The following is a 13363-nucleotide window of genomic DNA, read 5'->3' on the forward strand; positions in this document are numbered from 1 at the left end:
ACATTCACAATGGCATGATTGTTTGTCCCAGGATAGGAAGCTGAGATGGAGAGAGGGAACATGCCAGCTCTGTAAGATGGCACTAAAACTGCTGTTGTCAGGCTTCAAAGCTGCCTTAACAAAGTTGTTCTCATTCTAAAACATTTGCCGTGTTAAACTTTCGCCATTTGGCAGGAGACACAAGTTAATGCCTGGTGGTCTCCATGAGTTGTGATTCAGACTGGAAGGATCAGAATTTCCTCAGAAATGCTGGGTAGCACAAGAGTGTGTTAAGAGGGGGCACCAGCCTGCCTGGTCAAAGGCTACTGGGGTAACTGCACCATCAAGGTGGCATAGGGCAGAGGTAGGTCCACAACCATATTGGTAAAATGAGAGATCCTGTGCATACCATGATCACAAGGGTGGGCACACCTTCCTTGGTAAACCCTACCATGGGTGGCTGTTGGTGTAGCAGACTGGGTTATGCCTAGAAGTGAAACAATTAATAGCAGAACAGAACTGAACTTTTGAAAGTAGGTGCCCGAGTCACATGAGCCAACACTTAAACCAAGAGGTCATGTATAGCTAGGTGCCAGCAGTGGGTTCCTCCTCCTCTTCATCATTCTCCTTCAATCTCATTGTGAATGGAGCAACCAAGGTTCCTAGGAGGGTCTCGTGGGAAACCAGAGCCCATCCAGGCTTCCTCTTTAAGAGAGTGAGTAGGTGAACAAAGGATCAGGGATGCAGGGACAGCCTGCGCCACTAGAGGGAGTTCCACTTCAAAGGACATGACCCTCCCGCATGGATGAGCTGCCCTTTCCCCTCCTTCACTGGTCACGAGTCCTCTGTTCGATTCAAAAGCTCCAACCCTTCTGAACACACTTGGTGACCACTGCACTACTCGGACTTTTCATACGTAATTAATTCACAGCAATGTAGCGCAAAATGACTGCAAAACTGATAAGTGGATTATGCCGCTCGAGTTTTTTCTTAGATGTTCCAATATGGTCTGCCATCCTTCACTACTGGCGACCCCGTTGAAGCCCACTGCATCATAAAATTTGAGATCTCCATTCTTTATGAAAACGTGACATTAGAAATGTTTCTCCCCTGTCATCACAAACTACAAGGGATAACAAAATATCATTTTTGAGTGAAGAATTCCATTTATTAAGATTTTTGTATAGTAATCACAGCAACAATTTTTTAATATACGACTGTAAAAACACACATCCCAAGCTACTCACTATGTGAAAGAAAAAAAACGAAAGAAGAGCAACTTGAAAATAAAGTAAAATTGTCCACAGTGGGCAAGTGAAGACATCAAGCAATCATGAGAGAGCCGTGTAGAGCAGTTTGTGAAGAAGGCGATTCTAAAAGAGCTGCCATGCCGAAGCCCGTTGGTGTTATCGAGAAGTAGCTGGGATGCGTTTTAAGGGACCACTCAGCATCTGCACTGGTTAAGGAGCCGTTTTCCATTTTGATTCATGGGTCAAAGTCGATACAGCCAGATTTTCATTTGTTTAGTCACATCTCAAAAACTTAGCAGGACTGAGGTTTGTTTGCAAGGATATAAAATATGAAAAGTCAGAATTTCACCTAACTTGGCCCACATTAACAAAGGCAAACATTAAAACTGTGAATTTTCAGGATTTGACACCGAGGCCAATGCTTTTGTCAGTTTTCACATAAATTTCATTATCATTTTTAATCGGCTCACAAATCAGAACCACAATACATTTCTATATGCAGCCTCAATATTTTTCAGACGCCGTGCCTAACATTGTCAGCTACGGTTTATCGTCAAGCCCTTTGACCTTTTTTGTGCACCTCAGGACTTTTCATAAACTCTTCCATACAGTGCAGCTGTTATGAGGCCAGCAGACATGTTGTTCTTCGTCATAAAGAAGTTCTCTTTTTCCCAGCCCATTTTATCAGGAATATCGAGTTGCATCTCACTTGCTAATATCTGGGGGAAAATGAAGCGAGTGGTGAAATTACCCCACAAGTGAAAACTTAGAGCGCTGCTCGCATGTACTGTCCCTCCACCACAGCTATGCCAGTCTGAGCCCGGGCATTTGACAAGTGCACACACTTCAAGATAGTAAGTACCATGAACCACGTGTAGACCGTTAAAGGCACCCAGTGCATACAGCTCATGAGATGGAGGGGACCGCTCGTAAGACAAGTGGCAGCAAAATGAGCCGTCGCAAACGGCAACATTGCCCTCTTCTGCCAGCAGCGGAGTGAAGGTGTAGTTATCATACATCATTAGTGCGTGGAAAGGTTTCACAAAAGGAACTTGATTGGGAGAATGTCCTGAACACGCTTCAGATTCACTGCTACAGAACTGCAAGTTGTTTGTCTTGGCCATATTTAAGGTTCTGGAGGAAATCAAATGCCAATTGTCTACGAGTGCATCATTTGAACTGTCAGGAATGATAGGAATCGTGGCTACAAGCAGCTTGCCATTATGACTATCCATGTCGTGGTGATACACGGAGAGTGAAGGGGTGTAAATGCCACTTCCTGTCATATCCAAATCAGTTTGGTGGATATTAGCAGCCAGAAGGTTCAGTCCAAATGCGGAGGCAAAAGACCGTTGCATTTGAATCGCAGATAAGAGAGGAAGCTGATTCATCCATGCAGTCGGATAAACAATTTGTTTCAATTTAAATTTTTCTATTAGGGTCACGGCTGGTTCATAGAAAAGTATGTCAAAACATGTAAATACGCCAAAGAGGCCAGCAAAAGGCGTATCAAAGAAAACATACTCAGGATCCACAGGGGTATCGAAGGCTGCTTCAAAGTACAAGTTTTGCTTATGGTACCTAGCAACAATGGTGCCGTCATCGCTGAAGACCACATCCGTATTGAACTGGTACCTTCCATCAGGTGGACAGTAGGGGTCTCTAGGCAGACATTCTTGCCAATCCGGCATGTTGGCTACCAGATAAATTCTGTTAGTTTTTGCCATACAGCTCAATTGTTGCAAAACCTATCAGTGAAACAAATGACAAGATAATGGTGTGAAACAGGCAAAAAAAAAAAAGTCACATTAACAGAGCAAAGGTACCCGTCCTAACGGGAGGATTGATCTGCTCGCTCACAACTGATTAGAGGTGTATAGCTGAACATCTGAGTAGATGTCACATTACGAATCATACGCTCCTCAGTGGCCACTTCACTAGAACAGCGGTGGGCAATGTCTGTCCAGGAGGGCCGCAGTGGCTGCAGGTTTTTGTTCCTGCCCAGTTTCTTAATGAGAAGTCAATTATTGCTGATGACGCACTTACTGCTTAAGTGCCATTTTGATGCTTTATTTTAGTGGTCTCTCTTGTTAAGGTTCTCCACCCTCGATTGCTTATTTCAATCGTAAACAGCTGCCTTCAGTGTTTTAATGGCTCCTTATTAGCAATAAGATGTAAATGACAAAGCAGCCAGCAGTTCTCCATCTAACTTGTTTCCATATTCACCTGTGTGGATTCATCATGCACTATTTGGTTTAATAAAACATGTAATAGAAAATGTCAGTCAGTCATCATCCAACCCGCTATATCCTAGCACAGGGTCACAGGGGTCTGCTGGAGCCAATCCCTGCATGAATAGGGCGCAAGGCAGGAACAAATCCCCGGGCAGGGCGCCAGCACACCGCAGGGCACACACACACACACACACCAAGCACACAATACGGACGATTTAGGATCACCAATTGTAGTATAGCGGGTCCACAGCTCACGTCAACAGGCCATTTTTAAAATAAATAATTGGTGCACTCGTGGCTTAGTGAGGGGCCGTGGTGGTGTGCGGCCGAAGCGGTTCCATGGGAATTCGTGATGTGGGCATTTCTCACCTAAGTGCACAGGTGAGAAACCGTCCGCATCCGTAATTGTTCCCGAGAGCTGCAATTGCCACAGCTGCCACGTCCCTGTTATAAATAGAAGCACGAGGCGGCTAGAGAAAAAAATAGAAATGAAGGGTGAAGAAAGAAGAGAAAGAGAGAAACAGAGGTTGCAGGAGTCTGAAAGAAAGCAGGAAGCAGTGAGGAGAAAGCCGGTGTGTGTTAGAAAGAGTGAGCGAGTGCAGGCAGCTGGAAAGTGAGCCCTAGCGAGGTGTTTGGCCGACATCTGAGTGCCATAGGTAGTGGTCACTCCCGCTGAGCATTTTATGGAGGAGCGGAAGTGACCGGAAGGAGGATGGCTGGCTGCGTAAGGCTGAGAAGGCAGCGGGAGTTGGAAGGCTTGGGAGATGGATTCCCCAGCATGAGAAATGAGTGGCCGTTGGGGAACCTAAGTCTCAGTCTGGAGGGATCGGAACCAAAGCCAGGGATCGGGAAGCCTCCAGACCAGTTGAGTGGAAAGAAGGTCAGCTGCAGGTAGGGCGAATCTCCTGTTGCAAAGCCTGATGGGAGAAGGAGGGGAGCCACCAGGTAAAAAGAAGACAACCAGGCTTTGTTTATAAAGAGACTGTTTCCAGCATTGTTTTAACCTCATTGTTGTTTTTAAAATAATTTTTTGTACTGGATTTTAACCTCCACTTAATGTCTGTTTTAATGGATTATTTATTTAAAGATTTGATGCACTGCACTTTGTTTGAACACTTTGTTTTTGTTTGTTGTTTTTAAATAAAAGCACTTTGCACTTTTGAACCATCCCCGTGCTAAGTTGTGCCTCACTGCCGAGCTTATCGGTAACATTACCGACAGTGACGGGTTCAAGGACTCCCGGAAGCAAGATGAGAGCATGGAGCTGAACCCATATTGTCACACCAATGCACCTAATCTGCATGTCTTTGGACTGTGGGAAGAAACCCACGCAGACACGAGGAGAACATGCAAACTCCACGCAGGGAGGACCTGGGAAGCAAACCCATGTCTCCATACTGCGAGGCAGCAGCGCTACCCACTGCGCCACCATGCCGCCCTAATAGAAAATGTGACAGACTGAAAATGATCTGTTTTAGGCTTCAAATCATTTGGATGATATCCTTGGAGAACAAAAAAATCTACGAGAGAAGAACCTTACAGACTAACAAGCAATAAAATTAAATAAGGTGTGAGACTGGCAAGGATTGGTTTCTAATTAAGCAGTTGGTTCGGAATGAAAACCTGCAGCCACTGCGTCCCTCCAGGACCGACATTGCCCAGCCCTGCTCTAGAACACCTTAAATGCTTCAACAGAGTGCCACAAACATTTCTTTGGAATCTCGGTCCATGCTTTTTCGGCCACACATTCACCCTGCTGTTTCAACTCATCCCAGAGACACTCTACTCAAATGACCCACACCCGTCTCCTGATCTCAATCAAGTAAAGTCAAGTTAGTGTCGTATTTATGGAATCAGCTTGAGAAGTTGTCAGCTTTGTGACGCGGCGCATTGTTCTGCGGGAAGCAGCCATTTAGAAAGTGGGACTGTGGCTACAAATTGAAGAAGGTGGTCCGCAAACAATGCTTAGCTATGCTGTAACATTCCAGTGAGGCTCAAAAGTTATTACGAAGCATAATGTACACCAAGAAAGAGTTCCAGCAGTATGGCAATAGCACAATTAGCCATTAGTCCAGCGGAGTCCCTGCGGTTTACACCAAAGTCTGTCCTAAAATCAGGTTGTGTAGCGGAAATGAAGACATGTCAGTTGAGATGGCATTTTTCTAATCTTCAACGTGTTTTTTATGAATATGTACCTACTGTATTCTCATCATCCTGTTCTTAGCTGAAAGATGTGGAACTCGATGTGTTCCTCTGGTGCTGTGGCCCACCTACTTCAAGGTGTGATGCACTGTACATTTACAGATGTCCTTTTGTGCACCACTGCTGCACAGACCTGTTCTTTTTAGTATTTCAGGCCTTGTTGTTAGGTTGAACGAGTCTCCTCTGATCTCGCTCAACAACACGGTGTTCTCGCCCCCACAACTGCTGCTTATTGGAGGCGTTGTGTTTATTACGCCATGCTATGTAAATTCTACAGGCTGAAGTGTAAGAAAATCCTGGGATAAAATGAGATGTTGTAACCACCGTGTGTGACACCAGCAACGGTCACTTGGAGCAAGTGTCTTTAATACACTCTCATGTTTGGTCAAACAACAACCTCTTGACCATATTTACAGAGACAGCTACGGCCTCATGATTGGCCTTTTGGAGTAGCAATATACTGTATTTGCATTAACAGGCAGGCAGGCATAACTACTAGAGTGGGCGCACAGTGCAGTATGGCACAACTGAATACGATGCTTTACTTACTTTAAAAATGTAAACTCCTCTCCATTTATCATACCGAAAAATGTAATGGTTTAAAACGTCTTTCTCTGTTAAACAATGTGACATAAAGCCTTTCTGGACAACGGATATGTGTTCTTCTGTTTAAGCATATGAATATGAACAACAAGGTAACACCAAGTCTGCTCCATTTCAAATTATCGCAAGAAATGAAATCAATGCATATTTTACTTTCAAAGTTCATATCCCGGCATGTTTTTAAAGAAATGGAAATTATATCATCTTAAAATATTAAGGTATATTTACTCAAATGATGTCTAAATCTATCAAATACATGTAAAAGTGTACATTACCTTTGGTGATTTAAGAGCTTTAGATAATTACTGTAAACATGCTGGTAACAATAACTCTATAACCAAGGGTGACCTGCACGGCCAGGGCACTGGACCACAGCTCATTGTTCATGTCCAGTTGGGAAAAAAGCAGTTTAAGCTGAACTAATGTCACTAACAGGAGACAAGATGGTGCAGTAGGTAACTAAACTACCTGACCACTCCAGTGGTCCGAGTTCAGTCCCAGTATACTTGCTGTTAGGGTAGTGTTTAAACAGTCTGCCCTTGTTTGTGTGTGTGTGCGTTTCACAAATTATTCTGATTTCATCCTAAAGCAACGCACGAGTGAGGATCGAAGTACGTGTATGTAACGCAACAAACCTGCAACCTCACATGTTGACTGATGTCTTGTGCCCAGTGCTGCTGAGAATGTCCATACTGGGGATATGAAAAATGAATGAAAATGTTCACTTTCTCCTTGTGTACTGTTTTCATGTGCTTTTAACCATTTGTACTTCGGATTTTACTTTGGTGGAAATACCATGCAATGTATAATCAAGGAGGATATGAGTTCATTTTTGTCATCTCTTCTAGTGTTTTTGTTCATGCAGTTTAACTCAATGAAAACAATTCGTAATGTTATCCACTGGGAATAATCTTCATTAGCCACAGAATTGTGCAAAGGCAAGTGTTTTGCTGGTCCAGGTACTGCCACTTCTTTTCCATTCAGATACAGCGAATGATTTACTGGGTGACCGCTTTCTACCACGTTTCAAAAGTAGAGCTCTCAAAAACAAGTCAGGTCTTACTGTGCGAGTGTGGGACTATGCAAAACTGGACCCTGCAATGGACTGGCATACTGGCCAGGGCTATTTACTGCCTTGTACCCAGTAATGCCAGGATTTGATGGGTTTTAGAATGTTAGGTTAGGTTACAATACATTATGATTGACTGAAGGTACATGTGATTTTAAATTAACTATATATATACACAGTGTGAAAAACTTTTTGCCCCCTTCCTGATTTCTTATTCTTTTGCATGTTTGTCACACAAAATGTTTCTGATCATCAAACACATTTAACCATTAGTCAAATATAACAGAAGTAAACACAAAATGCAGTTTTTAAATTATGGTTTTTATTATTTAGGGAGAAAAAAAATCCAAACCTACATGGCCCTGTGTGAAAAAGTAATTGCCCCTGAACCTAATAACTGGTTGGGCCACCCTTAGCAGCAATAACTGCAATCAAGCATTTGCGATAACTTGCAATGAGTCTTTTACAGCACTCTGGAGGAATTTTGGCCCACTCATCTTTGCAGAATTGTTGTAATTCAGCTTTATTTGAGGGTTTTCTAGCATGAACCGCCTTTTTAAGGTCATGCCATAGCATCTCAAATCGGATTCAGGTCAGGACTTTGACTAGGCCACTCCAAAGTCTTCATTTTGTTTTTCTTCAGCCATTCAGAGGTGGATTTGCTGGTGTGTTTTGTGTCATTGTCCTGTTGCAGCACCCAAGATCGCTTCAGCTTGAGTTGACGAACAGATGGCGGACATTCTCCTTCAGGATTTTTGGTAGACAGTAGAATTCATGGTTCCATCTATCACAGCAAGCCTTCCAGGTCCTGAAGCAGCAAAACAACCCCAGACCATCACACTACCACCACCATATTTTACTGTTGGTATGATGTTCTTTTTCTGAAATGCTGTGTTCCTTTTACGCCAGATGTAACGGGACATTTGCCTTCCAAAAAGTTAAACTTTTGTCTCATCAGTCCACAAGGTATTTTCCCAAAAGTCTTGGCAATCATTGAGATGTTTCTTAGCAAAATTGAGACGAGCCCTAATGTTCTTTTGCTTAACAGTGGTTTGCGTCTTGGAAATCTGCCATGCAGGCCGTTTTGCCCAGTCTCTTTCTTATGGTGGAGTCGTGAACACTGACCTTAATTGAGGCAAGTGAGGCCTGCAGTTCTTTAGACGTTGTCCTGGGGTCTTTTGTGACCTCTCGGATGAGTCGTCTCTGCACTCTTGGGATAATTTTCGTCGGCCGGCCACTCCTGGGAAGGTTCACCGCTATTCCATGTTTTTGCCATTTGTGGATAATGGCGCTCACTGTGGTTCGCTGGAGTCCCAAAGCTTTAGAAATGGCTTTATAACCTTTACCAGACTGATAGATCTCAATTACTTCTGTTCTCATTTGTTCCTGAATTTCTTTGGATCTTGGCATGATGTCTAGCTTTTGAGGTGCTTTTGGTCTACTTCTCTGTGTCAGGCAGCTCCTATTTAAGTGATTTCTTGATTGAAACAGGTGTGGCAGTAATCAGGCCTGGGGTGGCTACGAAATTGAACTCAGGTGTGATACACCACAGTTAGGTTATTTTTAACAAGGGGCAATTACTTTTCACAAAGGGCCATGTAGGTTTGGATTTTTTCTCCCTAAATAATAAAACCATCATTTAAAAACTGCATTTTGTGTTTACTTGTGTTATATTTGACTAATGGTTAAATGTGTTTGATGATCAGAAACATTTTGTGTGACAAACATGCAAAAGAATAAGAAATCAGGAAGGGGCAAATAGTTTTCACACCTCTGTATACACACATATATATATATATATATACATATATATATATACATATATATACACACACATATATATATATATATACATACACACTGTATATATATATATATATATATATATATATATATATATATATATCCCTTCCAGTTAAATAATGGGCAGATTAAAATCTCTCATCTACCTTTGTTTTGAAAAAGACAAAAGAGAAAAGAGAAAAAATGAGCTGTAAATGACACCATTTTCTTTTACCTCTGTGTTGGGAAACCTGCCAGGGTTCGCACATGGACTCCACTTGATAGATTTAGGGTCTGGTATCCACTCCAGATACGGCTCAATAGACTGCCTTGTGAAGTTGAAGCCATGGATACCATCCTCTGGAAACACAATCAACTGAGCTCCCTTGTGGAAACAAACAGGCAGTTACTGGCTAAGCATGAATGTATGAAGCAGAGTAACTGAAAGAAGACAAGTGTATAATTTAACTTTAGAACAATGATGTGTGGTAAAAATGCTTTTAGACATGAATATTTTGACAAAATGTCAAGACTGATGGTTTGCAATATGCACTTTAATACTCTTAATTATATACATTCTCTTAGCATTACGCACAGAAAATGCTGAGATCATCAAACAATTCACACTGTAGAATTTCATTAACCTCTTACATGCCAGGAATCATAAAGAGATTTGACACTTACTGCATATTTACATTAAAGTGGACAAACAGTATTGCAACAGTCACTGACAGCCCACATTATGTGTTGCATTTTGTTAAACACATAAAGGTTTCATTCCCTAAACATGAAGGAGCATCTGTTCAACCAAGTGTCAAGTGTGTGCTGCAGTATGCAGATTTCTCCCTCAGCTGTCACCCCTTAAATTTTATTTTCAATGTAAAATACATACAGAATATCACACCCTTGTGTCAAAACAACTGGTCGATGGTCTCATTTTACAGCCACCCTTTAGAAATGAAGACACCTAGGACTACTTTTGGAGATGCGTGCATAAGTACCCAAAATTAAAGTACACATTACAAATCTACAGGTTCTCATTGTTTCAAGTGTCAGACCTTCCAACGTGTATTCAAATCTAACATGTTTCCTTCTAACATGTAATACTCATTAACATTAAATTTCACTTGCCACTAGTCTGACCAAGTCTGAATTCTATTCAGATCTCCACTCTCTAAACCTGTAATGACTGTTCACTAACGCACTTGATTTGGACGAGTTAATCTTACTGACCGATATTTATATGAATCAGTGAAAATCACGTTTTTTTTTTTTTTTTTTAAATAAAACAGCACAAAACTTTCCTACAATATGAACTTACTAACTTCCTTAAGCACTCTAGGATGGCTTTTTCCTCTAAGTTGCACAGAGTATATAACACAGAGCATACCTACTGGGCCATTAGTACACGTACTACTAAATTCACTCACTGTTTTTATTCATATGACCCGATTATGTGCATGAACATTTCTTGTTATGTTGTAATTGCTGTCTGTGTTTGTGCTCTTTGTCTGTTACAGCCTGTCAGAGACATTCAGCTACGATTTTCATTGTATTATGTACACAGTGGATTCGGAAATTATTCACCCTCCTTTCTTCACACTTTATTGTGTTGTAGATTTAATTTTAAATGGATACATTTGCAATTGGTGCCTATCAATCTACACTTAATAGTCCATAATGACAAAATGAAAAAAATTAAAGAATTTTTGAAAGAATTCAGAAAACTATACCACAGATGAATATTGTAATTTCACATTCAAAGTAAATAAATAAAGTCAGGAAAAAGATATGCATCAGAAGCAGTAGTCCAGTATACATGAAAACTGGCAAGCAGGCCAATGAACACGAGTAAAAAAAAATTCCAAAGTCAGAGTACATCTACAAAGTAAATGTTCCTCATTGGCTATACAGTTGTGCTTATGAACCCTTTAGAATTTTCTATATTTCTGCATAAATATGACCTAAAACATCATCAGATTTTCACTCAAGTCCTAAAAGTAGATAAAGAGAAATCAGTTAAACAAATGAGAGAAAAATATTATACTTGGTCATTTATTTAATGAGGAAAATGATTGAATATTACATATTTGTGAGTGGGAAAAGTATGTGAACCTCTAGGATTAGCAGATAGTTTGAAATTCAAGTCAGGTGTTTTCAATCAATGGGATGACAATCAGGTGTGAGTGGGCACCCTGTGTTATCAGGGATCTATTAAAGTCTGCTCTTCACAACACATGTTTATGGATGTGTATCATGGCACGAACAAAGGAGATTTCTGAGGACCTCAGAAAAAGAGTTGTTGATGCTCCTCAGGCTGGAAAAGGTTACAAAACCATCTCTAAAGAGTTTGAACTCCACCAATCCACAGTCAGACAGATTGTGTACAAATGGATTGCAAGGAGAAAGCCACTGCTCTCCAAAAAAAAATTGCTGCTCATCTGAAGTTTGCTAAAGATCATGTGGACAAACCAGAAGGCTATTGGAAGAATGTTTTGTGGCCGGATGAGACAAAAATAGAACGTTTTGGTTTAAATGAAAAGTGTTATGTTTGAAGAAAGGAAAACACTGCATTCCAGCATAAGAACCTTATCCCATCTGTGAAACATGGTGGTGGTAGTATCATGGTTTGGGCCTGTTTTGCTGCATCTGGGCCAGGACGGCTTGCCTTCATTGATGGAACAATGAATTCTGAATTATATCAGAGAATTCTAAAAGAAAATGTCAGGACATCTGTCCATGAACTGAATCTCAAGAGAAGGTGGGTCATGCAGCAAGACAACGACCCTAAGCACACAAGTCGTTCTACCAAACAATGGTTAAAAAGAATAGTTAATGTTTGGAATGGCCAAGTCAAAGTCCTGACCTTAATCCAATCGAAATGTTATGGAAGGACCTGAAGCAAGCAGTTAATGTGAGGAAACCCACCAACATCCCAGAGTTGAAGCTGTTCTGTACGGAGGAATGGGCTGAAATTCCTCCAAGCCAGTGTGTAGGAATGATCAAAAGTTACCAGAAACGTTTAGTTGCAGTTATTGCTGCAAAGGGGGGTCTCACAAGATACTGAAAGCAAAGGTTCACATAGTTTTGCCACTCACAAATACGTAATATTCAATCATTTTCCTTAATAAATAAATGACCAAGTATAATATTTTTGTCTAATTTGTTTAACTGGTTTCTCTTTACTTTTAGGACTTGAGTGAAAATCTGATGATTTTTTTTAGGTCATATTTATGCAGAAATATAGAAAACTAGCCAACCCGCGGCGTAGCATACGCCGCATAATCAGGCCGCTTTTTAAATGATTTTTAAGCACAGAGGAAAAAATAAAAATTTGAAAAATCCGTAATTTAATAAACCACCAAGAAATGTAACATTGCAACAATGCACAATACGAACCAACATACAATTGTCCGTGACTGAAAACCGGTGGAGCGCCGTTGCGCTTTCTCCTTCCAAAGCGAAGGACGGGGTTGAGCGGCGCTCGTTTAGTACGCACTGCCCGCTTATGTGCCCGCCCCCAACTCCCTACCTGAGTCGCTTTCGTCTGTGTACAGTCCACACGCACCTGTGAGTCACGTTGACTGTTAATTTTCCAAACACCGCCTCAGTCAGTTTCCACGTTGATTTTTCATTGTTCTTTGCGGTTTCGGCTGCTTTTTTATATATAATCCACCAAGTCGCCCGACCATGGGGGGCTTTACAAAGGGCAGGGACGTAATCAGTGCGAGCGTATGACTCGCACGTACTGGGAATTTCTCGTTCGTGGGGAACAATTGGAAGCCACGGTTTCCATCACGAATGGGGTTCAACGGCCTCCCCGCGCCGGGTAGACACACGTTGATCCATTCAGTGTAGCGCGCGTGCAGTACCGGACATACAAGTGCATCACAGACCTGTTAATGCTCAATCTCATGTGGCTGAGAGCCACTTGTCCCTCTAAGAATTTGGACGTCGACCGCTGTTGGGTCGTATAACTATTTAGCAGGCGGGAGTCTCGTTCGTTTTCGGAAATAACCAGCCAAATCGCTCCACCAACTAAGAACTGCCATGCACCACCACCCACAGAATCGAGAAAGAGTTATCAATCTGTCAATCCTGTCCGTGTCCGGGCCTGTTGAGGTTTCATGCGTTGAGTCAAATGAAGTGAAAGGCTACACACCTGGTGGTGCCCTTCCGTCAATTCCTTTAAGTTTCAGCTTTGTAACCATACTCCCCCCTGAACCCAAAGACTTTGGTTACCT

At 41.7% G+C, this 13363-nt stretch overlaps 1 protein-coding gene across 1 annotated transcript in view; it reads right to left on the bottom strand.

The window, feature by feature from the left end:
- Window positions 1–1122: 1122 nt before the first annotated feature.
- Window positions 1123–13363, bottom strand: part of btd (biotinidase) — a 31726-nt gene continuing 19485 nt past the window's right edge. The window contains exons 3-4 of the mRNA XM_039736363.1: window positions 9355–9504; window positions 1123–2977 (exon numbers count right to left, since the gene is read on the bottom strand). Of these exons, the coding sequence (XP_039592297.1) occupies window positions 1811–2977; window positions 9355–9504 (1317 nt within the window). The 3' untranslated portion in view covers window positions 1123–1810. The remainder of the gene's footprint in view (window positions 2978–9354; window positions 9505–13363) is intronic.

Source organism: Polypterus senegalus, chromosome 15 (assembly GCF_016835505.1).
Source record: "Polypterus senegalus isolate Bchr_013 chromosome 15, ASM1683550v1, whole genome shotgun sequence".
Taxonomy (NCBI): Eukaryota; Metazoa; Chordata; class Cladistia; order Polypteriformes; family Polypteridae; genus Polypterus; species Polypterus senegalus.